Source organism: Barbatula barbatula (assembly GCF_947034865.1).
Source record: "Barbatula barbatula genome assembly, chromosome: 7".
Classification (NCBI taxonomy): Eukaryota; Metazoa; Chordata; class Actinopteri; order Cypriniformes; family Nemacheilidae; genus Barbatula; species Barbatula barbatula.
In genome coordinates this window covers 24,940,268-24,964,987 of record NC_136770.1, presented here as the reverse complement: position 1 = coordinate 24,964,987, position 24,720 = coordinate 24,940,268, and the positions used below count along the sequence as shown (strand labels likewise).

General features: G+C 39.6%; 3 protein-coding genes across 8 annotated transcripts; 2 read left to right on the top strand and 1 right to left on the bottom strand.

Moving 5' to 3' along the window:
* The first annotated feature begins 272 nt into the window (after positions 1 to 272).
* Positions 273 to 2,607, top strand: LOC306896912 (uncharacterized protein). 3 transcript variants are annotated; one of them, XM_079461294.1, is made up of 6 exons: positions 273 to 349; positions 1,138 to 1,213; positions 1,289 to 1,372; positions 1,450 to 1,497; positions 1,594 to 1,626; positions 1,924 to 2,607. In XM_079461294.1, exons 2-6 carry the CDS (start codon positions 1,139 to 1,141, stop codon positions 2,014 to 2,016), a joined length of 333 nt encoding a protein of 110 aa, XP_079317420.1. In that variant the 5' UTR covers positions 273 to 349; position 1,138; the 3' UTR covers positions 2,017 to 2,607. The 3 variants fall into 3 exon arrangements, with proteins under 3 accessions (XP_079317420.1, XP_079317418.1, XP_079317419.1); XM_079461292.1 differs by having other exon boundaries at positions 275 to 349; positions 1,891 to 2,607; XM_079461293.1 differs by lacking the exon at positions 273 to 349 and having other exon boundaries at positions 1,017 to 1,213.
* Positions 2,607 to 7,230, bottom strand: cUnh3orf18 (chromosome Un C3orf18 homolog). Of its 3 annotated transcripts, XM_079461291.1 has the most exons (6): positions 6,940 to 7,217; positions 6,743 to 6,834; positions 4,783 to 5,114; positions 4,602 to 4,627; positions 4,404 to 4,530; positions 2,831 to 3,565 (listed from the first exon to the last, which is right to left on the bottom strand). In XM_079461291.1, the coding sequence occupies exons 3-6, from the start codon at positions 5,038 to 5,040 to the stop codon at positions 3,485 to 3,487; spliced, it is 492 nt and encodes a 163-aa protein (XP_079317417.1). In that variant the 5' UTR covers positions 5,041 to 5,114; positions 6,743 to 6,834; positions 6,940 to 7,217; the 3' UTR covers positions 2,831 to 3,484. The 3 variants fall into 3 exon arrangements, with proteins under 3 accessions (XP_079317416.1, XP_079317415.1, XP_079317417.1); XM_079461290.1 differs by having other exon boundaries at positions 2,607 to 3,565; positions 6,743 to 7,230; XM_079461289.1 differs by lacking the exon at positions 6,743 to 6,834 and having other exon boundaries at positions 2,607 to 3,565; positions 6,940 to 7,221.
* A 4,073-nt stretch (positions 7,231 to 11,303) lies between these two features.
* Positions 11,304 to 24,286, top strand: gnb1b (guanine nucleotide binding protein (G protein), beta polypeptide 1b). 2 transcript variants are annotated; one of them, XM_079460559.1, is made up of 11 exons: positions 11,304 to 11,663; positions 18,436 to 18,543; positions 19,023 to 19,061; positions 19,154 to 19,260; positions 21,677 to 21,740; positions 21,933 to 22,095; positions 22,587 to 22,653; positions 22,743 to 22,944; positions 23,064 to 23,280; positions 23,543 to 23,686; positions 23,998 to 24,286. In XM_079460559.1, exons 2-10 carry the CDS (start codon positions 18,487 to 18,489, stop codon positions 23,647 to 23,649), a joined length of 1,023 nt encoding a protein of 340 aa, XP_079316685.1. In that variant the 5' UTR covers positions 11,304 to 11,663; positions 18,436 to 18,486; the 3' UTR covers positions 23,650 to 23,686; positions 23,998 to 24,286. The 2 variants fall into 2 exon arrangements, with proteins under 2 accessions (XP_079316685.1, XP_079316686.1); XM_079460560.1 differs by lacking the exon at positions 11,304 to 11,663 and adding an exon at positions 15,641 to 15,729.
* Positions 24,287 to 24,720: the final 434 nt, after the last annotated feature.

Genomic DNA, 24,720 nt, shown 5'->3' with positions numbered 1-24,720 from the left:
CTCACGTGCTGTTGGTCGCTTTGACCGGTCCAATATGGTGGCGCCGCAACTCCAACACTTCCGGTGTAATGCAACTCAGAACAAGTGTAAAGATCGCGTCGACACGCAACGCGTCTGCTGTAGGACATCGGACTGATCGCGTAACCGAATTCTGCGAGCGTCGCGATGTTTCTAGATGAAGCAGGAACGGAAACGGGCCGGCGCTACGCGTTGCGGGTGTGGGGATCGACGCGATGTGTTGCGTAAAATGGGCGGGGCGGTGATGATGTCAAACACGTTGTTGATGTATAAAAACGCGTTTTTTATATTATATCGCACGCGACGGCGGTGCGAGGGAGCGCGTGTAAAGGTAAAATGCGTTTTGTGATGTTTTTCATGTTGTTTTTATTGCTTGAAAATCTTTTGCAGGTGTGTTATTAATATGCACGCGGGCTGCTAGAAACTACAAATTAATAAAAAAATCAGAAAACATCAATTCATATTTTTAAAGCTTTAATAGCTTTAATAGGATACGGGATGAATGAATATTCATTATATTGAATGCTGTCATTTGCATTTCAATTCAGTGAACGTCATTGTTCTCTGAGCATCATCATCATGATTTCTTTCTGGTTGTTTTAGTGTTGCTAAGGGAAACGTGCTCTCTGAGCACAGGTTACATTTTACTTTAGGTCTGAAAATATGTGAAGAATGTATGGAAAATATGGACCATATGGAAAAAACATCTTAACTCTGAGCGCTCAAAACACACATTTGATCAAGCTTTTCTTCAGCGTTTTCTTTGTTTAAAAAAATGCCAAGATCTGGCTTCAGAAAATATACAGTTAGAAAGAACATATAAAGACGCATCAGGTGTGATGTGCTTGTCACTTGAAGACACATGGAAATGAAGTTTCTGTAGAGTAAGAAAGTCTCTCATCACAACCTGTTAACTGAGGATTTTAAAGAAAGTTTATAAAAAGAGACGATTGGGATATAAATCATAAATGACCTCCTAGTGTCGAACGAATGTCGAGGATGTTTACGATGAAGTCATAATTATTTGTGTTGAGTTAAAGATGTGAAGTGCTCATATCAGGATTCGTATCAATAAATAAAGGTAGTATTAATGTGTGCATACTACTGTTCTGGGATCAGGATGAATGTGGAGGAGACTCACGTAGAGTCACCGGTTCCCAAACGCAGCAGAGGACGACCTCGCAAACCACCACAGGTCAGAGACATGCGTGTTCTGAACACACACACGCACGCATGCACATGTCATGTAGTAAAATCTTATATCTGTCAGGAATCTGCGGAAGCTTCTGCTCCCAGACGCCCGAGAGGACGACCAAAGGGCAGTAAAAATAAAGGCCAGCGCGTGACAGCTAAAGTAAGAGCGTGTGTGATCATCTTCACAGTTTTGAGTGTTTTCTTCGGGTCAACTCTCTGATTGTGTTTTGTGTGTAGGTAGAGCCGACAGGAGAGAGGAGACCTCGAGGAAGACCACGAAAATGGGTGAGAATCACACGCAACGTTCACCTTCCTCGCGTTACACATGCGCAGTGTTGACAATTCAAGTGTGGATTCTGAGTCTGTGTGTTTCATTCACAGCCACAGAAAACAGTTCATCTGGAAGATAAGCAGGTAGTGAATATTTCATTTAGCATCTCTTAAAAATTCAAGAACAGAAACCAATCATCATGCAGCGGTCTTACACAAAACGAACATCATTGCATGAGAACAGTGTGCTTCAGTTAGACACGACACCTGATAAAGACACCCTGAAACTCATGACTTTAGAAACCTTCACAAAAATCTCCCTTTTACTCATTTAAACAACAGAAGAGTTGAGTGACTCAACACGTCTCCATCAATTTACATGTTTCCTGTAACAACTGTCACCCGCAGACTCCTCATGTGTTCTCTTTCCTCTGCACCCAGTCTTCTGACCCCGAGGTGAAAGGGGCGGAGTCATCAGAAGATCCGGTCACTCAGACTCCGCCTTCACCACCACCACCACAGGAGAGCGTTTAAACCTACCTCACGGAATTGTTTGTCGATTGACCTCATCTCGCACGTGTCTTTTGATACTGTAAATACTGAACAGCCTAACATCACAGATCCATCAGTGCAGGAATACATCCCATAATACACCAATACAAAAGAATCATTATTGCACGGCTAGTTTACAAAGCACAACCGAAGACATCAAAAGTAATCGTGTTTAATGCAGTATGAGAAATAGTTTCATGACTTCTCAGGACATCACTGACCAAAGCTTGACTCATCATGTTTGTGTATGTGTTATTGTTTAATGTTTAATGTTTACAACAGGACAAATGGATCCAAACTAATTCTTGACTATGTTGTCATGCAAACAGACAAATGTAAGAAATGATTTTACAACGTGAAGACGGTGAAGAGTAGAACCTCGATAGCAGAGACCTCAGTTCTGTTGTTTGTGTTCTCCACATCAGCTGTAATATCATTTCAGTTTTTTATGATTGTATTTGTCAGCGTCTGGAGTGTTTTTATCCATCAGACAAATTTGACTTTCTAGGGTTCTCCTGGAAATACAAAGAAGTTTTGAAGTCTTGTATTTTAATAAAAATGTCAAATATGTGATACTCGGATGGTAGAGACACTTTTACTGTTAACATCTGAAAATGAGCCTCATGAACACAGACTCAGGTAACAGTTCCTCTTATTGGTCAGTACTGATGTGTACCATCAGAATAAAGTCTCTCTCTCTCTCTCTCTCTCTCTCTCTCTCTCTCTTTATATTTTATTCAGTATTTTGTCCTTAATTGCTGTTAGCAGTATATAACACACACACACACATGTGCTTGCCATAGCTTAAATATCTTTTTATTTTCTCCTTCATTGTCATAAAAATGATAAACTTCTGATTGGGGAAACAAGCGATCTCATTTATACACGTAGAGATTTGTCATTGTTGACGCGTAATTGTTGCGAATCTGCATGAGACACAAACATAGAATGATGTCTTATAAAGCAGACAAACAAACTCGTTATATGTCAGTTCTGTTTTGAGTTTGCGAGCTAACGGAAGATCTTTATATCATCTGACAGCGTTCATAACAACTTTAAAATCAAATTCAGTTCAAAAGTTGAATTGTCTAGTTTGCGAACATGCAGTTCTTAAGAAAAGAACATCTCTCCACAGACAAATAAAATCTGATCTGTTTTCTCACAAATGAACGGTGAGTAAAGTTGCAGTGTAATAATGAATCATCAGTCTTTTCAGTACTAACGGTCATGATGAGTGAAACCGTTGAAGGTTTCGTGTACAGTGATGGTGAATTCCAGTTTGACAAGAGTTTGGGGAAAATAACACTCGGACAGATTCAGTTTCTTTAGACACACTTTCAGTCTGGTGTCTTTATGATGACTTGTTCAGAGTATATTTACAGTCACTCTAGCAAATGTCGATCTAAACTCGATTCCTGAAAATACTGTGTAGGTTTCATCTGGTGTTCTGTCATGCGTTTATGGCATCGGTCACATCGGTAAAGACCAGTCGACTGGGTTTCTGTGTCGTACCTTGACTCGTGCTCAGAGTCTGAGGAGAGAGAACACAACCTCATCATCACTCATTCTGGAATATTTCATCATTTATTGATTCATATTGATTTTAATATGCAGATGTATTTCATTCTTTAAGCTGTGTGTCCATGTATGTCAAAGCAAAATATGAATCATTCAGAGAAGAGAGACCTCAGACAAAAGTGCAACATTTCACAGAAACGCATTATATAGTGTTAAGATCTACATCTAGTTTGGTTTGTGTTGAGTTTAGTTAGTTTGTGGTTGTGAATGTGCTGATGTACATCTGAGCCTATTCTGTTAAAACACCTGTGTTTAAAAAACACTGTATACATTTGAAACATCATTTGTTTGCTGGTGATGCTGATTTAAAACTTAAAGGGATCCTTCATCCTCATAGATTCTGTCATCGGTTACTCGCCATCGAGTTGAGAACGATATTTGGAAGACTGTTCTTGAACCCCATTGACTCGCATAGTAGGAAAAATGACTTTTTTATTTTGAACAATGTAGGACAGCAAACAGTTCTGGGGCTCTTTTGACTACCATTTGAGTTTTTCCTACTATGGGAGTCAATGGGGTCTTTCATTCTTCCAAATATCTTTCTGTGTGTTCAACAGAACAAAGACATTTATAGTGATTTGGAACAACTAGAGAGTGAGTAATTCATGAGTGAATGTATCCCTTTAATTCCCTTTATTATAGAAGCATTCTGTACCTCACATGATATAAAGCAACATCTTTCTACAATAAACATTAAAGAAACGTTTGATTTCAGAGCGAGCGATGAACGTATTCACAGCTGTAACTTGTGTTTGTTTGTCATGTGATGTGATGTCATGTCATAGACTTACTTTAGCGTTCGGTCCAGCTGGGCTTCCGTCTCGTCCGTGGTCCAACAGCTCTTGTTCCAGATCGTCCTGTTCTTCAGCCGGATCAAAGTTATACACGGGCATGAGCTGATGTCTGAGTTTCTCCAGCCTGTAACCAATCATTTCACACTCGACACACTGATCCCAAGAGTCTAAAACAGAGATCTGTGAATATCTTACCTCTTCTTTTTCCTGATGTAGAAAAGCTGTTGAAGAGAATAAAGTGTCACAAGCTCAGACGACGACTCAACTACATGGACGTGAAGATGATCAATGAGCCGAGGTAAACGCAGGAATACATGATTGAATGAATTCAGGAAATGTATAAAAGTGATGTGTTATAGAGTCATCATGTTCTCACCATGACGACAGCGAGTCCAATGACCGTGATGATGCCGAAGGGTACGAGGACCACGCCCATCCCAGCACCTTCAGCTGATGCCATTGGCAGCTGCGTGGAGTTCAGGCCCGTCTCGTTGGTTCTGGATGTAATGTTCTCCGCTTGGGTCGGAGGTTCTGCAGAAATGGTGAGGATGGGAATGAAGGTGGTGAGGGGGAGAGCGGGGAACGGGCTCAGCGTTTGGGGTGGAGTGAACAGATCCGGTTTGACCGTTGTCATGATTCTGTCGTGAGGTGAGTGACTTCAAACCGTCTTCCAGACCTCAAGCATTATGATCTGTGATGTGTCCACTCCTGAACAAAACAAACACACACTCGTGAAGGAAATCAAAGCGTAACTGAGAGGGATAGTTTACATTGTTGCACTGTTTGTCTGCATTGCATTCTGGGATTGCGTTATACACATCAGAGCTCCACCTAAAGTACATGTGCTATGTATAAATCGTGTAAATGTACCGCTTTGTGATTGTGTGTGTGTGTGTGTGTGGATGAGCGAGAACACTGTGGACAACGTATGGATGTGTGCACCTTTGAGATGCTGTTGGCAAACCACAAACTTCCTTCCACAATAGAACGGTTAGGATTTGTGTGCATGTGTTGTGCGTGTGGATGTGTGGATGTGGGGGCAGGAAGGAGTTGTGAAGTTTAAAATAGAGGATGTGAGACTTTGCTGTTGGTGGATGTGAATGAAAACCGCATACTCGCTCCCATTCATCAAAGTTTGTGTTGCAGTTAAAGGAATGGTTCAACGTTGACTTACACAACATCAACTTTATTCTGTGACACTCCAAACATTTCAACATATGTTTGATGTGAAGGATGAGCTCGTGCCGACATGTTATCACATTCATACATTTTTACTGTGTGTGTGTTTTCTGTGTGCATGCGAGCGTTTCTGTGTGTGCCCAGTTTTGTGGAAGCGTATGCGTTTCGTCATGTGTTGCCGTTACTTACTCTCTCTCTCTGATCCCTGTATGTAGCAGTGGGTGTTATGGGCGGATGTGGCTATAAAACAGACAGACAACAGCGGTGTGTGTGTGTGTGTGTGTGTGTGTGTGTGTGTGTGTGTGTGTGTGCCTGTGTGCATGTGTGCATGTGTGCATGCGTGCGTGTGAGATACTGTACACAGGAACACAAGTACCCAGAAACACAGAGATGACAACACACATGTAGACAGATATGTGCTTTCTCTCTCTCTTGTACTACAGACCTCTTGTCCATCTGTGTGTTCACACACTCATTTATTCATTTATTTGTATATAAATATGTTTAAATTAGAGCTGTCAAACAATAACATATATCTACTTATATGTCTGTGTACTGTGCACATTAATTGTATTTATAAACACATACATGCATATATTGAATACAAATAAAAACATTTATAAATCATAAATTGTCTTTCCTGTAGCTCAGTGGGTAGATCTTGGCGATAGCAACGCTAATGTTATGGGTTCTATTCCACATAGTCAGGAACAAATGTTTAGTACAATGTAATGCAAGTTGCTTTGGAAAAAAATGCATGTGTGTAAATGTAAATAAATGAAGATTTTTCCTTAATATGTTGCCTACACATGTATATATATGTGTTTATAAATACAAAAGTAATATATACAGTACACAGACATATATTATGTAAACACAAACTTTTATTCTGCATGTGATGAATTGTTTGAAACTGTCTTTGTTGTAAAATTGTTCTCTGGTTGAATGTTTTGATAAATAGATATAGACTGACATTGCATACAGTAAGTGCATTATTTTTATTTGAGGTGACATGATGTGAAGTGATGATGACAGTGTGTAACCTGAACTCTGTATCACACACACACACACACACATTTCTCTCTCTCTCTCTCTCTCTCTCTCTCTCTCTCTCTCCCTCTTTCTGTCCTTGTGTGTGTGTGTGTGTGTGTCCAGACCTCTAATGAAGAACATGTTAGTCCCTCAACCAATCCGAACGTCTCAGGATCCACCAATCAGAGATCCCCAGCAGACAAAGCTAGACACAGAACTGTAAGCCGGAGAAAACTGCTGCTGTTTAGATTGTGTGTCAAATGAGTTTCTTTCCCGTCTGAAGAGTGTTTTTGTTTATCGACGAGTCGACGAAGATTCTCACCTGATCCTCATAGAGAAATGTCACCACAGCGGATGTGTTTTTCATAGCAGAAGGAATGTCTCTCTCTCCAGACCCCCTCCTTCAATCCACAGCAGAAACACAAAAGCTGCAGAGCTGGAAATGAAACGTTCTGGATCTCTACAGATGACACATCAGACGTCCGGCTCCTTCCCTTCTGTCCTTTCTTCTGATTTTCGCATCATTTTATTTCATGTAGAAGACAAAAGCAGCAGATCTACAGTGCAGAGATGCCACAGAAGCCCAGCTCCGCCACCTCCTCCCCTGCGATGCTATTGGCTGAGTGTAGGGCAGAGGAAGGCTGTGATTGGCTCGTGTGGCTGTCCGTCTGTCTCAGTAGGGATGAGATCTGGATTTAATGGTTGAGGGCAGTAGAGGAAGAGAGTTTCCAGGGATATTAACCCCTTGTATGTAAACTGTATGTAAACCCGTGTGATTCATGTAGACAAAACCAGAAGAATCTGATCAATAATGTGTATAGATCACAAACACATCAACATTGACCGTAAAAGTCACGTTATATTTATATTTGTGAAGATATGATAACACTTTTTGAATGTGTAAAGAATAACTACAAGAATATGACAGAGAATGATTCAGCCATCACCTTTCTCTCATTTCATTCATTGATTTGAATCTCCAGTCATCATGGCCACAAACAGAAAATTGATTATTTCCAGATTCTATTGCAAAAAGCTATTGAAGATTCATATTTTAGAAGCATAAAGATCCTTTACGTTGTGAAATAATTCTCACACACCAAGTTTATTCGGTTTGCCTAAAACCTTATGCTGATATGAATAAAACAGGTTGATTTTATCGAGATAATGGATTATTTTTATTACTGTATGACTGATTTTTCATTATGATAATGAGATTTTGGGAGGGGAGATTTATTGTCATCAAAATAACGTCATAACAACACTGTGTTATTAATCGGTAATATACCGTCATAATCGATAGTGCAACCAGCATCTTCATTATCTGTTCACTTCATTTTCATTCAAAGGATCACCTGCATTCATCAACACAACATCACACATATTTGCTGCATGAATAACATCCTTCAGAAGCGCACCTACACTATTACAAAAATACACAAAATGCACACAATACAATGGCAACCGTAAACTTCAAAACGACTAGAAAACTTTACAGTCCGACTCCTTTATAAAAACAGTTTGAGTGCATTGCTCTTTCTAGTGTATTTTGTCATAAATCACAGATGTATTGATGTTTATTGATATACATGATTGTATTCAAATCAATGTAACCTTTGCCTTCCTTCTCAAAGACTGAGTTCAGCATCTTGATCTTTTCACATGACATAAAACCAGCAAACCCAGAAAACCTTCACAACTTGACTTCCCCGGTCAAAAAACATACAAACACAGGTAGGCTACACATGAATGTTATGACACGTATGTGTTAAGTGTGATGAATAATCCGGATTTAAAATAATCCTTTGCTTTAATGTGAATACACAAGATTATGATTGAGGATTATGAATAATGTGATTTTAAAATGGGACTGCAGACTGATGGTGTGTGGATGTTTGAGCAGCAGGTGGCGCTGTGTATCAGCTGTTTGTGTGATGCTGCCGTCTGCTGGTCATCGTGTGTCAATGCTGATCCTCTTTAATCCTCTTATGTGTCCGTTTTTGAAACACAAGACACTGAAACTGAGCACAAATTAACTGTCTGACATGTAAAGTCAATATATAATCTTTAGTTGCAAGACAAAGAAACAAGGCAACAATAAATAAATTCATGTATACAATACTAAATTTTTGCTTTTATAGTTTCATTAAATAGCTAAATAAATAATAGTTTTAGTAGTGCCAATTTGACTGTTAATCTTGGAAATGTGATTTTGTCATTTTTGTAAATGTTTATTTTAATATTGCTGTTTAGGTTTATTGTAGTTTTAGTTTTTAATCTATAACTGCAAAATCACCAGTGTTAAAAAATGTCTAATGAACTCTCACAGTGTATAAAGTTAACACTTTGAGTGTGTGGATGGCGATTTCACTGTGATAGTTTTAATACTTTTAGTGCCTATATTCAGTTTGATTTAAATGAACAGAAATGTTTTATTAGTTTTAGTTTCAGTTAAGAAGAATACACTGCACACTGTGATAATGCATTACATTTATCTATTTATGCATTTGCATGTATTTATATGTGTCAGTCTGTTAATGTTGTTGTTTCCATGCAAATGCACGCAGGCACACGCCGGCTTTATCAAGGTCTCTGGTTATTCGCCTCAGTACTCTTTTAGAGGGATTTATTCCCATTAAACTCGTGAAATTCTCCAGCTTTTGTGTCCTGACATCTCTGTTTCCCTCTTGTTCCAAATATTCAAGTCTTTCTCTGGCAAACCCAATATAATATAACAATCTGAAATATTATTAACATGCTAAATTTGTAGATGTAACACAGTATGTGATAAATGTGAAAAAAGTTCCACATTTATATGTGTACAAGATGCACTTTGTAAAAAGACATTTTTCCTATTGACATTATTGTTGACTTTCTGTTATTCCTTTTCGTAAGTCTCAATGACAACATGTGTTCCACTTGAATGTCATTCAAAACTAATGTCATCTGTTTGTTCTGTTCTGTTAACCCTAACACCGTCTCTACACTGGACACGACAGGCGTGACAACACATGATAAAATACATTAGAACCGCATTAGAATCCATTATAATTTCAATCTGTGTCCACACTGGATGCGACGCGGCGCGATAAATTCATTAAGAACAAGCAGGTGGTCATGTCGCGTCGGGCCTGTCGCGTCCGGTGTAAGGGGTGTTATCGATGTTCTTATTTTTTGCCCAGAACAGTCTAAACCGTCTGCTAATTGTCAATCCTTTTTGACGATAGTGAACCTGACAGAAATACTGTATAGTAACGCATAGAAGTATTTCACCATGTTGACTTTAGAGCAGCTCAGCAGAGATCTGAAATATCCACATGATGTTATTTCAAATCATCATTTCTTTAGATTTTGACACATTAGAGCCACTGTTAATACTGAACACAGAGTCTCTGTCCACCTGATGTGATTGACAGATCAATGTTTTAACTTTGTTTAATTCAGCTGGTGTGCTTGATCCCTCGGGTAGGCTGTTCTAGTCAACACACCTAATAAGGGCTCAGCACTAACAAGAGTTCATCCCGCAGCTTCACTGGAAAACATCTGCAGGGAATATTACACTGACTGCACCCATTAGATTGAAATGAATAACAAGTGCACAGGGACTGAGGAGGAGAGATCTCAGCAGGACACCAAAGATACACATTTATTTATCACATACGTCAATATACAACTTACAGTAAAGTGCAGACATGGCGCCCCTGGCATAAACAGTTAAGACCCGGTCACACTTTACTTTTCCCTCCATTGTCTTTCATTCATACGCATACGCATGCGCATGCGACAGACCTTTTGTGCAGAACACAAAAGAAATTATTTCAACGAATGTTGATAACCGAACCCATTGACTATTGTACGGACACAAAAGCAATGCAAGCGAATGGCTGCCATCGCTGTTCGGTCAACAATATTTTTCTAAATGTCTTCTTTTGTGTTCTGTAGAATAAAGAAATTAATATACAGGTTTGAAATAACAAGTGTGAGTAAATGATGAAAGAATGTTCACTTTCACTTAAAAGTAAGAATCCTGAATAACTCTTTAAGATTTCAATTAGACCAATCTGCCTTTATATACAAAATAGTTTTGCTGAAAACCGTTAAAAACACCCCTATAAATCATCAGCTGTTTACCATTCAAATATGAAACAAACATGTTTTATTCCAGTAGAATATTGATGATATTTTATTGGTTTCCATCCACCGGATCGTCTCCATTCAAACCAACACAATTCCATTACAACCATTACTTCCAGTGGAACTTGTCTGGTGTTTTGTAGTTGTTTTAAAATGAGATAACTCAAAAATCATGTTTTATTATGTTGTCATGTTTTAAAGATGTTTAACTGTGTTAGTTAGCTTTATTTTTTAGTTATTATGGCTTTATATAAATGATGAATTAACTGGGGTTCGATTGAGATTCATTGAAATGATTTTTGTAAAATTGTAAAAACGGAGTTCTCTCATTTTGGATCCAAACTCTTCATGTGTCTTTACTTAGATGTGATACTACTTGTGAAAGCAGTCGCCTACATACTTTACAATACGTTTCAATAAACATATAAATAAAACAAACAAACGTGATTTTATCGGATTCGCAAGACGCGTTTGAAAATGTTTCGTCGAGCGATTCTTTTCCGTCGTCGCGTCGCGTCGCGCGTGGGGTTTCCCGGGGCTGATCGCAGGGTTACCGCGCCCATCTCTCCGTCTGATGGCCGGATGAGAGGTGAACTGGAGACGAGCGCTCCTTCAAGGAAGCCAACGGGAAGTGGCCGCCGACGGACTTATTCACCGACACAAGCCTCTCTCGGACATCCATGACTGTCGTTTTCAATCGCAGCTGAGATCACCGTCTCGTCACTCTGTCGAACGGACCCGTTTCCCGCTCGTTTGGCGCGATATATCTGAAGAAGTGGACTCGTTCGAGAACCGCCGCTGCTAGTTAGCGTGCTAGCTCGTCTTGTTCGTTGATGCGTGGATTTGACAGCCACACCGTCGTTTTTTTCGGTCAATGAGATATAAAGAAAGGCCATCTACGACACAGAACAGGTATGTGACGCGATGTGCGTGTTTAAGGTGAACGGCAGCGGGTCGTTTCGTGGAAAGCGAGCGGTTTGATGCATTTAATGTTGGTCTGTGTGGAAGATGAAGGGGGGTGGGGTGAGGCGCAGGTAACGTTAGCGGCTAGCCGAACGATTTACATATATAGCGATGGCAGGCAAATGCACGAAAATAACACGTTCAGACAGTTACGCGTCTTTGTTCCTCGCTCATGTGTCGTTTCCGTGCATTGACTCGATCGTTAAATCTGGATTCGGTGTGAATAAAGGCGGGCGACTCCGGTTAAGGCCGTTTATGCGAGTCGACTCGCTGGCTTTTACAAATCGCCGTTATCTCTGGAATCAACGCGATTAGTCGTTTGGGCTCGCGGGGAGTCGTGTCGTGTCCACGTACGCGCATCGCAAATGTGATTTTGACGATAAAGTTGTTCGAGTTTTGCTGACCGAAGCTAACAGGCTAATTACCGAAGCTTATGCGCCTGGCTTTGCGCTCCAGCTAGGCCTTCCTCCGAGATACACAACACACATTTCGACCCTTAACGCGTTATGGTTTACTGGACGTGAATATCGATGGAATTGCGTTCGGTAAATAAAGATCAGTGTTTATTTGTTCTCACATTTAGCGGACAAAATCCAACGGCGGCGGTCGCGATTAGATTATAAACCGTGTTTATTGTTTACGAATCTGATTGATTTAACGGACACAGATCGCATAACGTGAAGTCGGTTTGCGTTTAACGTTAATCCGCGGTGTTAGTTCTTGATTGAATTAAACGTGCACCGCTGCTTTAAACGCGTGTAATTGGATTTAAAGTGCACGAGCGTTCATTTAAAAGGCTTTACTGCTCAGGTGCACCGCATCCCATCTCACTGTCCGTCATCCTCCACGATAAACTCATTTTAACGTGTATTTATCGCAGGACCTTTATTATCGCTGCTGGATTATTTAAAGCACGGGGGAGCGGCTCAGTATTGAGGTCACTATGAAGGGATCGCTAGAGCAAATGTAGGCTACGGGATAAATATGTTGAGCCCCCCGTCATCGCCAGCATCACATCATCTCCTCCTCCTCCGTTTGCATTTCTCTTCTCTGGCATTTAGATAAAGAGAACAGCGTTCATGAATAAATCAACCAAATCAATGAATTCTTCAATGTGGGGCGCGAGAGAACAAGATGGCGTTCATTCTCTCTCTCTCTCTCTCTCTCTCTCTCTCTCTCTCTCTCTCTCTCTCTGAGATTTAAGCCTCTGAAACCACGGCAGCGAGACAAAATAAACTCAGTTCTTTTCAAAACTAGTCTTTGACATTATAATATTGTAAAGTTTCATGTGTTTTGTTGAATTAAAGAAGGAATTGTTTCATGTAGTAAGTGTATTAGAGCAGCTCTCTCTCTCTCTTTCTCGAGTGTGCAGCACATCTGTCATATAAACAGCATTGAGCAAAATGTGTTTGGACGTCGTCTTTGTGATATTAAACACATTTTAACTACAGTACAGTAACCCAACCATTGTTGTTCATGTTTCTACACTTTACTGTATGAAAACCTTTGCTTGATTCATGTATTTATTCAAGGGGTAAGAATGCAAACAAACATGTAGTATTTTTTTCATTTGAACTCAATTTGGGTGGTTTTATAAATGTGATATATATACATATAGAGAGAGAGAGAATTCCTCTCAAATTCATTATATCGTTGTAATGACTAATTGTTCATGAATAATATATGCAAGGTCTATTAGACAGAAAGAAAAACGCACTGTAAGTGCTTCTGAATGTTTTAAATATTAACATCATGTGAATAACAAGTCAGCTCTTGATTTTCTGTTTGTTTCAGTATCTTGAGGCGTCAGTTTGTTCTCTGTTGGTCTTCGTTGAAGGCGATGTGATGGTGGAATTGATTTCTATACAGATAATGGACTTTCTGAATGTTCTTTTCATTTCAACGTTGACACCCATGTGTTATGCAATTGTTCAAAACAGATTCTGGTGTGTGAACCGAATGACTGGAAAGAGTGAAACGCGCTGCAGTTTCTCAAAGAGAAACTCAAAGTGTGTTTAAAGTGTGGGGGGTGTTGAAGGTTAAAGGTGCAGATGGTGTCGGATGCAAGCCCGGCTCTGGACAGCTGTTTTTTCCATGAGTGACGCTCACGGGGATTACAGATTTACTGTACGTGGATTTTAGCTTTGCAGATTACAGGCTTGGATAGTGATAGTGCTGCTTACTGCCTTTTCTGTGATCCTGCTTTAGCAATATGTATTTGATTTTTTCTTTTGTTAATGCTACGTAAGCCGCATCATCCTCAAACCGATGGAGGTTGTGTTGCAGCAATACACTTGCGTTCAGTCAGAGGTCATGTTTGGATTAGTGTAACTGTTTGTTAGTTTAATAAGTGTGTCTGGTTAATGAAATCTTCTTGCATGTAGGAATGATTCGGCTTTGGGTGAAGTGAAATGTGTGGCCTGTGGTAGTGCTGGGCGGTATTTTCCAGATTTATACCGGTTTCCGGTACATGGCGGTATTTATTACCACATTTATACTGATTGAGAGAAGAAATACTGCAGATGATTGACTTAAAATGACCTTTTACACTGTCATATGGTGAGTGAATATTGTAGATAAAACCACACGAGTATTATATAGGTCGCACAAAATGATTGTGTTTGTAAAGAGGTGTCACTCATGATGAAGTGAAGGAATCAGGATGCATGACACTTGCAGTCAAAATACAGAACTTTTTAATTGTGCAAACAACTTGTAACTAAACAATGTAAACAATCCCCTTCCCCATTATAACTGCAACGTTTAGACGACTTTAATAACTGAATAGCATGCAAAGGTAAATTGCAATCCTCCTCATAGCATACAGAGAAACGGTTAGAACTAGAAACACGTCAGGTTATATGCTTATATTGAGCAGGTATAAGGAGAACACGATCCCTTTTTGAAGATGTTTGCACGTGAGTGAATTTAATGTAACAATGCGATTTAATGTAACACATTTGTTACAGTCATCTGCTGTTCAGCGACATGAACGGAATATGTAACTTTATCGCTCATGCGCGAGATGCACGCTAACATCCAAACACGTCTGTTTAGCGCATGTTTATATAGAAAAATAATGATTTAGTAGTTCCGCGTCATAGAAAGACGCTTTCCGGTCATATTGCAACTGTGAAAGGGAACCCACTGAAACAGTTTCGTGCTACACCGCGTTCCGCACAGTGTTTAAGCTACATACACCGTTAATACAGTGTATCGAAAAATCATATAATAAGAAAATACACACCGGTATGAACCGGTATACCGCCCAGCACTAGCCTGGGGCCCCTTCAGTTTCTTACAGCTCTCTGTTTGTTGTGTAGTCAGCTGACTGTGATCAAGTGTTTGTTGTGAGGGACACACACACACACACACACACTGATGCCATGTACTGCATTCATACATTGTCTCGCTCAGCCAGCTTTTATTATTACCCGCGTTAAGTTGAATGAAAGTGAAATATTTTGAATGAATATTTATTCATCCTCTTGTCTTGTCAAACATGTAAGAGTTTCTTTGTTCTTCAGAACACATGGGAAGATATTTTGAAGAACAACACATCGACTTCCGTTGCATAAACCACTGAGACATTTCTCTTGTTTTCTGTTCCACTGAAGAAAGACTCAAACACATGAGGGAGAATGAATGAATGATCAGAGAATTAGTATTCTTGCCTGAACTCTTACTTTTTGGATATATGTTTTTGCTATAATGCTCTTGTCTTTGTCGTGGATCAGATTGATTGTTTGTTTAATTGAAGTGGCCAATTATTATCTGTGTGTTTATGAGCGACAGTTTTGTATATTGTCTTGTGAAGTGAAGGTGAGGGTATTACCTTCTGTAACCATCTCATTTTGATCAGCAAGATTAGAGGACTTAGACGTATTGTCTTGAAACTACAGACCCATTTAAGAGGTCAGCCAATCAGAAACAAGCAGGTGTGTAAAGGAAAGGATAAGACGTTCCTCAAGACTAACATTTTCTGCCCGTCAAACACGAGAAGAACACACATAAGGTAAGACATGAAACTCGTGAAGGATTTCTTGTCTAAAGATGTCAGACACATTACTGTCTTCCCAGACGTCTTGACAGCTTCACTTGCAGTCGTCTTGTGCAAAGATTTATTTTCTTCCAGACGTGCTCTTGTACGTTTATTTATTTCGATGTCTTCACTGTGGAGTTGATATATTTTACTTTTTTAGCATTAACGTTTTATCTGTAAACCCGTTTTCTAAAAAAAGTCCAGGTCATTTCCACCGTTGAATCAAAAGAAGAAATCTTAAATAGTTTTGCATCACCGTTGTATAACTTGTATTTTGTGATTGAGATGATTTGTGAAGTCTTTCTCTCCTGTGATCTGTGTCATTGCTCTTTATTTAGTTCACTCGCACAGCTTGAGATGTGTGTTGTGTGATTTAGTAGTTTTAAAGCTTTACATAAATCTCAGTACTTTTCGATGAGGTCATCATACAGGACATGAATCTAATGTTTGCTGATTTAATTGAAGGTTCTGAGCTGTTCCAGATGAATGGAAACATCACCGAATGCTTTAAACAGTGAAGACCAGTAATGTTTCATCATTTACTTCACACGTTATGTGAAGTATCACAGTTTTTATGACTGTTCTTATGTCTCTTGTCAAGTGGTGATCTAATGGAAGCATGTGTGTGTGTTTAAAATAAGACGTGATGTCATCTCTACATCACAACAGTCCAATCAATTGTTGACCAAAGTAAATGTGATGAAGTAAATCACTCTTCACGTTTTATATTTCATGTTGAGAGGATTATAGTGTTTATCTCGGCACATATGATGGTGGACGTGTCACATGTGTGAACATTTAAAGAGCTGACCGTGTTCATCATCATTATTATGATGGGTTTGTGTGAGCGCAGGCTGGATTTGGGTCAGCGGGATAGGTGTCGCTCTTGGCTCTGTCTTAACTGGATTTGGCTGAAGGAGCTGAATCAAGCGTGTCCCGGGATTATGTCAATGACACTGAAAGAGAGAGGTGTTGGTTCAGGAACACTAATAGGATGAGAACTCCGATAGAAGGACAGGATGTTGCCAGTGGAGAGTGTTTGATCCAGATTTTATTTGTCTAGTTATAGTCCTCACAACATCACAATAATATTGTGTGTGTATCATAACTCTATAAAATGACCGTGCGGTCTTCTGCACTGTAAACCCAGATAAATTAAGATAACTCAAAACATTTAAGTTGATAACTCAATTCTTTTGAGTAAAGAACAGCTAACTCAAAAGAAGAATCAACTTGTACTTTATGAAACGCATTAAACTTCTATTCTGATGAATTATATTATGGCGTAATAAACAATATGTAAACACTGCTTAACATTTTGTCACAGTAATTGCACAAAAATGATGCTTTGTTTTCTTAACAAGTGTCTTTTAGTAAAGAGCTTTGTTCTTTGCTCTATATGCTTTAGCAGAGGTGGCGATCATATCCTCCCCTGACTGAACCTTCAGAGACACAGATAAAACTACATAAACACATCATGTTTTACGCTTACAGTGCACATATTTAAGAGACAGATCATCTGTTTTTGAAGAGGTTTGCCTGTGAATGCATTTAAAATAACGTTATGTGAACTTACAGTTGCTATGCTAGACTTGTGGTTCAGTCCTCTGGTGTTCAGCCTCACGGACCGTCGTCAACACTAGTGCTTAACTTTCCTGCTTAAATGTGTCCGTAGGTTGAACTCCGTTTGTTCTTGGTATTAAGATGTGTTGATCTTTCTATCAAAGATACAAAATAAGTGCACACGCTATCTTAGCCAGGGTGAAGATTTTTAGAAACTCTTGTTTCAATGTTGTCGTGTAGACCGATTTGGCGTTTGACAGTGGAATGCGTGCCACTATCTCCTTTGTTTGACGTGAGATTCTAGGCTTCTGATTGGCCAACACAGTTTTAAGGTTAGGGTTACATCGCCACCTGTTGGTTTGACAGCGCTTTATTGCGTGGTTTCCTGTGGACGCAGGAATAAACATTTAAAAAAAATACCCGTGTACTTGTGGACTAGGCTGCTATCTTGTACTCTTGCAATAAACACTTACTCAATCTTTCTGGATGTCTTCAATAGATGTTTAATTTAAGCAATATTCTGTATCACTTCTTATTACTTAATTAGATTTTATTAGATGAAGATTGAAAAGAGAAAATCGGTCATCGGCTGACCTGATTTCCAAAAATCGGCCAGACAAAAACCCATATCGGACGACCTCTATTTACTTTCATTATCCAGTCCACACAAAGCATGCTGGGAATTGGTCTGATGTCATTGGAAGATATTAATAAAAAATGTAGTTAAGTGACACTTTTGTGTCCCTGGAACCATTAAACGATTTTTAAAGGTTGAAAGATAAATGAGCATTTTCACAGTTTTGAGTAGTTTGCTCATGAGTAAATACAGTGTGGTGTGTTACACCTTCTGCTGCTTGAGTTTTTGCATCATGTTACAAAACTGAATGAACTGAACTTTGACTTAAAGCTTTTGTTCCAAAATTATTTGTCAAGGAGAACAGGATCTCCCGACGTGTTTCTCTTTCTACTTCTGCATTTTTCATGAAGGAGAAACTGTTTCTATCAGAACAAGAGGAAGTTTGCGTGTGTTGATGATCGAGTGTGAAGTGGCATTAGTGGTGTATTAATGATGTTAACAGCAGATGATGTGACGTGTGATGTCATTGTGCGTTTCAGCTCAGAACGTGTCCCGGCAGCTGGAGTGAGGAAGAGCTTTAGAAGAGGAAAATGAGTGAACTGGACCAGTTACGCCAGGAGGCCGAGCAGCTCAAGAACCAGATCAGAGTCAGTATCTCTCTCTCTCTCTCTTTGTGCAGACTGATCTGTGTATGACATCACAGCACCACATGAGCGTGTTGTGATGTCATACATCTCTCCTTCACTTGTGTTTGTGTACACACTCATCTGAAGCTTGTGTCTGTTAACTGCTGTCTGCTTGTTACTCTACAACATTTGCGTAACCAAAAGACATTTAAATCCTGTGGGTGATTATTTACATATTTTACACACAGCAGGTTGTTTTACTGTAACTGTTTACATGTGGGCTTTCTCTAGAAGACGAAGGCTTCCTCATGAACATGCTTTACATATTTATGTAATGCTTCACAAATGTTTTCCACGGTCTAAAAAACACAAATCTACAGCAGCAACCTTTCGTATAACAGCCGCCGATGTTTAGAGAAGCACGAATGTCTGTTCAGACATAGAAATACAGTTTAAGCTCTATGAGGATTGTATGTGAAGTCTTATATTTGTTTTTCTAGGATGCGAGGAAAGCTTGTGCAGATGCTACACTATCACAGGTAAAACTCACACACACACTCGGTCTCTTCTGGATGTGTTGTTCAGCCTCCGTCTGTGTGTTCATGTTTTTAATTTGTCATTGCGTTTTCAGATCACAGCCAACATCGACCCTGTTGGCCGGATCCAGATGCGCACGAGGAGAACACTGCGAGGGCATTTGGCTAAAATCTACGCCATGCACTGGGGCACAGACTCCAGGTATAGTAACATACACAACACTTCAGTAAATATCACACAGCCTGACATCTGATGTGTTTTAGTCCAGTTCGGCGGTGATTCACAAAAGTGAATTCGGCCGTCAGACACTAGCTGGGTTTCTAATTTGTACAGCACAGCACCAAACTTGTCATCTTCTGTTGAACTCTGCTTTTCACAACATAATGATGTATTCGAAAGATCAGACTTGACTTGGTCTCTGTTTATTCTGATGTAAACACGAGGAGTCCATGTAAACACTGCTGCCAATGATTCAGTTACGATAGTTATCACCCGCAGCGCTGCGTTATGTGCTGTCTTCTGTTTTAGTCTATAGTTGTAAAAGTACAGTGTCATTGTCAAATAATATGTGCTTGTCTTAAATTATTAATGGAGTTTTAAGATGATGTTTCTGGTGGAGATGAGAGGTTAAACTATATTGAAAAACCTATAAACTATATTGAAAAACCTTCAGTGGATACTTTGAACCATGCAAGGAAAATCTGTAATAAAGTCCCTGTGACATGCAAAATGACAATTCTTATATTTTCATGAAATATGTGACCCTGGACCACAAAACCAGTCTTATGGGTAACCAATATTACTAATGATGGGAAATAAATGAAACTTACACCATTGATTTACCACAACTTAAACTTTATACACAAAATTTCATAAAAATAATTTACCAAGAACATATAAAATGAAGTGAAAACTTTGTATTCCTTTATGGCATCATTTTCCATAACGGAGTCGAAGTGATCCAAACATTGATTGAATTCGTCGTCTTCCGGGGCATCCTCTTTTGTCAAGCCGGTCTCTGGACATTCCCTATCATCTTACGAATGATTTGCAAAAAAATCATTTACTAGGTTCGTGAAATTATTGCTGTCATTAGAGTTTAGATTGAGCAAACGCACTATTTCAGAATCCATGTTTTGAACCGCGATCATGACGGATTGTGTACGCTCCGCACGTGACAAAATTGGCTTCCAAATAGCAGGCTGTTGCTAAGAAGAAACAGGTTTGTTTTAACACTCTCGATTGGCTTACCCATGTAATGACATAGAAGAGAGTAGTTGAACTTGAAAGCGGAAACTCTAAACTTTACAAAGATAGCAAACATGAATGAATTGTTCTCATAGAGCGGACAGCAGCGAGTTAAATTTGTACGCATGTTTCGGACCATTTTTTGTTCACGATATTGAGGGATCCACTCATAAAAATGATGTTTTAATATATTTGCGGTATAAAATTTACTAAATATCTTCATGAAACATGATCTTTACTTAATATACTAATGATTTTTGGCATAAAATAAAAATTGATCATTTTGACCCAAACATATGTATTTTGTCACGTTTTGCCAGAAATAAACCCGTGCGACTTACGACTGGTTTTGTGGTCCAGGGTCACATATTGGTGCGTTTATAGCAAAGAGCTTATACCCTCATAATCTTTAGTTAAAATCTGAAAACGCACTTCGCCCTGAAATGACTAGCCATCTCAAATGACGTAAATTAGACTGCTTGGGCGGAGCATCGGTTAACTCCTCCTCTTCAACTGTCAGTCTGCTGCTGGTTTCAATTGAAAATCAATGCAGCAGCTGTTTTTACACATCCAATCAATTAGCAGTGAAGAACGCCAGCCACGCCTACTAATTTTCTCCTTTGAGATACATTTTCATTCTGAAATGTGTCAGAATACAGAGGTAAAAACAATCGCAACTTTTGGTTCACAGGCTCTTTGACAATGTTAATAAACCATCTTACTCGTAAAATTTACTTTTTTTTTCATCAGATCTGCTTAATTTAAATAAGGTAATTTTATTAAACAAATTTTAATAAAGTAATATTTTTTTAAATTAGCTCTATTTGTATAATTTTACCAGCACATTAACTTCCGTTTACTGAATTAAATAATATAAATGGTTGAATTATTTAAGAGGAATTAAGGGAGATGGTGTGGTAAAATGTGGATGTTATAACTTATTCAAGTTAGCTGGACTTTTATGTTGACCGGTCACCCCAAAGGTGGTTTGACAGTAGCCTCAATGCTGATGAAAACTTCATGAGCATTATACCTGCAGTATATGCAACCTAACCACTTTTAATACAGACAAAACGCAAAACAAAAGCAAACCGCATCGGTATCATTATATCGTTATTCATGGCACAATTTGCATTTTGTTTGCTGTTCAGTACTACTTTCTGGTTTAGAAGTAATACATTTGCCAGATTCTGTGCCGTTCTGTGGATTCCGTGATCCGCATTTTCTGCATCGTGGGGCGGTGTTTTAAATTCAACAGCCCTTGTGTACGTGCGTGTGTAGTAGTTAAAAGTTTGTAGGATTCGAGACGATGTTGGTTAAGCGTCACGTGTGTGATGTAAGTTTAATGGTGTTTGTGTTTTCTGTACAGGCTTCTGGTCAGTGCCTCGCAGGATGGAAAACTCATTATTTGGGACAGTTACACCACAAATAAGGTAATAAATGCATGTCTGTGTCATATGTTGTTTCTGTGTACCTTTTATCCTCGTATTTAAATAAAGATTACTTTCATGATAGAGCATTTGCTCTTATCTAGAAAGCACTCTGATACTAAATCACCAGCCCTGTCCCCTTCCATGCTCGCGCCTCGAGGTCTAACTGAAAGTGTTTGTTTGTGATGTTTTCAGGTTCATGCCATTCCTCTGCGTTCGTCCTGGGTGATGACCTGTGCCTACGCTCCCTCAGGTAACTACGTGGCCTGCGGAGGACTGGACAACATTTGCTCCATCTACAGCCTGAAGACTCGCGAGGGCAACGTACGTGTCAGCCGTGAGCTGGCCGGACACACAGGTACAGCTCGTTCAATTCAACCCACAAAACTCTGACCATTACTCATCAGGGGTATCATTATTCCAACACAGTGATGTCAATCATTCTGTCAAGAGCACAGATTCTCCACCTTTTTCACTCCAAGGCCCCCTATTGTATTACACAAACAAGACCCCCTCTCACTCACAAAAACTCAAAATTTCTAACCAATAATATATTTTAAAGCTTACTATATACTGGAAAAACACTTATTAACTATAAAAATGGCCAAATAATATGAGATCTTGTTTTTTAAATGAGTTTTTTGATGTATTTCAATGGAAATTTTGCCTCATTTTAAAATATTGGTTATTTTATTGAGGCAGAATCAGTTTTCTTTAGATGTTTGGGGTAAATATAAGCCTGTGCTGATAGTTGTAGTTGCAGATCATTCAGTGAAATGTTGTTGTTCATGTTGGTGGCGGAAGGGTGTTGTGTTTCAGAAGTGTAACACATTTCCTGTTTGTCTGCAGGATATCTCTCCTGCTGCCGCTTCCTTGATGACAACCAGATTGTTACAAGTTCTGGTGACACCACCTGGTGAGTGGAGGAACTGCACCGTCTCTGACGTTTCTGCTTTTATTGGCTGTTCTGAAGTAAACTCAGGGATGTTTCTCTGTGTCCTGCAGTGCTCTCTGGGACATTGAGACCGGTCAGCAGACCACCACATTTGCGGGACACACCGGTGATGTCATGAGTCTCTCTCTGGCTCCAGACACCAGGGTGTTTGTGTCCGGGGCCTGCGATGCTTCTGCTAAACTCTGGGACATCCGTGAAGGCATGTGCAGACAGACCTTCACCGGTCATGAGTCTGACATCAACGCCATTTGTGTGAGTGTTTCATCCTGTAGAGCTTGTGTTTACAATCTGTGTCAAAGAGTGACACGTGCCGCGTCTGTGAAGGAGAGCCGTGTTCAGGTTGTAATCACGCTGATGTTTCTTGTCGACAGTTCTTCCCTAATGGCAACGCTTTTGCCACCGGCTCCGATGACGCCACCTGCCGTCTGTTTGACATGCGTGCCGACCAAGAGCTCATGGTGTATTCCCACGACAACATCATCTGCGGCATAACCTCCGTGGCCTTCTCCAAAAGTGGCCGCCTGTTGCTCGCCGGCTACGACGACTTCAACTGTAACGTGTGGGACACCCTGAAGGCCGACCGCGCCGGTGAGATATCTCATAAAAACATCATCAGCTGTGTGATCTCTTTCAAAACAAGCCGAGCAGGTTTTCACTGCTGTCAGCACACATTAGCTCTGTTTTATTACCGACACATCAGTGAAAACCGTTTGTTTCACATGTGCCAGTATGAGAAGAATGACCAAATGCAAATGAGCTTGTTGTTCGGACAAATCAAGTCTGATCTAGTAGTTTCAAAGGGGTTTGTCAGACATGAGTCGTCTGGTGTAGTGACGTTGGGCTCTTACAGGTGTGCTGGCCGGCCATGACAACCGAGTAAGCTGTCTGGGTGTAACCGATGATGGGATGGCAGTGGCTACAGGGTCCTGGGACAGCTTCCTCAAAATCTGGAACTGAATGCTGAAGGTGCTTTCGATACAACCCGTCCAATACAGTAAGAAACCGTCTCTTCCACTTTTCTTACAGACCGAAGGGTGAAATAAACGTTTGCATGACATTTGAAAGCGCATTTGCACATGCTATAACTAGAGTATGTGATATTTTAGAAACCGTGTCAGGTTATGTCATCGACACTTTTACGTGACGACTGAACAAGTTCACAAAATAATGATCAAGCACAGGATGTTGGTGTTTTCAGACAATGTTGAATCCCGGGCCAGTACATATTTCAATGCGTTATGAACTGAAAATGTGAATTTGTCAAAATAAGGATATGAGCTAATTGTTTTTTCTTTTATTTCACAGATATCATTTGAACTCCAAAGTTGACTGGAAAACCATTCCAACTTTAGAATGTTAAATTTCACTGCATCAACACCATCACCTTATAAAACTGACCGACACCACCACGACAACAAATAAAACTTCTAAGGGAAATCAATGCCTTTCCAACACCAAGAAGAGCACAGTTTGTTTTTTCATCCAGCTTAAAAAAACACAAAACTACCAAAAAAATGAAAAAGAAGAATTCCTGTGGTTTCATTCCCTCTCGGACCATCTTTGTCACCCTGTAACAGAAAACACAACACTATCATCCCACGCTTATATATCATGTGTCTAGGAAGCAAATGTTGGAGTGTAATTGTACAAATTATTTAACTCTTGTTATTTTTCTTTTATCTGATAGTTCATCTTAGATCTTTTTCCTCTTGTTTTTCTCTCTTTAGATATGTTTCTGATTAGAAGAATCTTTTAATCCTCTTATCAAACCTTGTGAAAACACACAAGTCATGTGTGACGCTGAAAGTAGACCAGGATGGAAAGCAGCATTTTTTTAAGAATGCCAATTATACGTTCTGTTTTTTCTTTGTTTGTGCGCTAGGTTGCTCTTATGGTTGTGTAGTACCATGATTGTATTTTAAGCAAGGAGAAGAAGAAGAGTATGCACGCCCTCTGGTGACATCATTATTCATATTGTCAGCGTGAGGCTCCTTTGGATTGTTAAGAGCCGTTGGATTATTGTTGGAG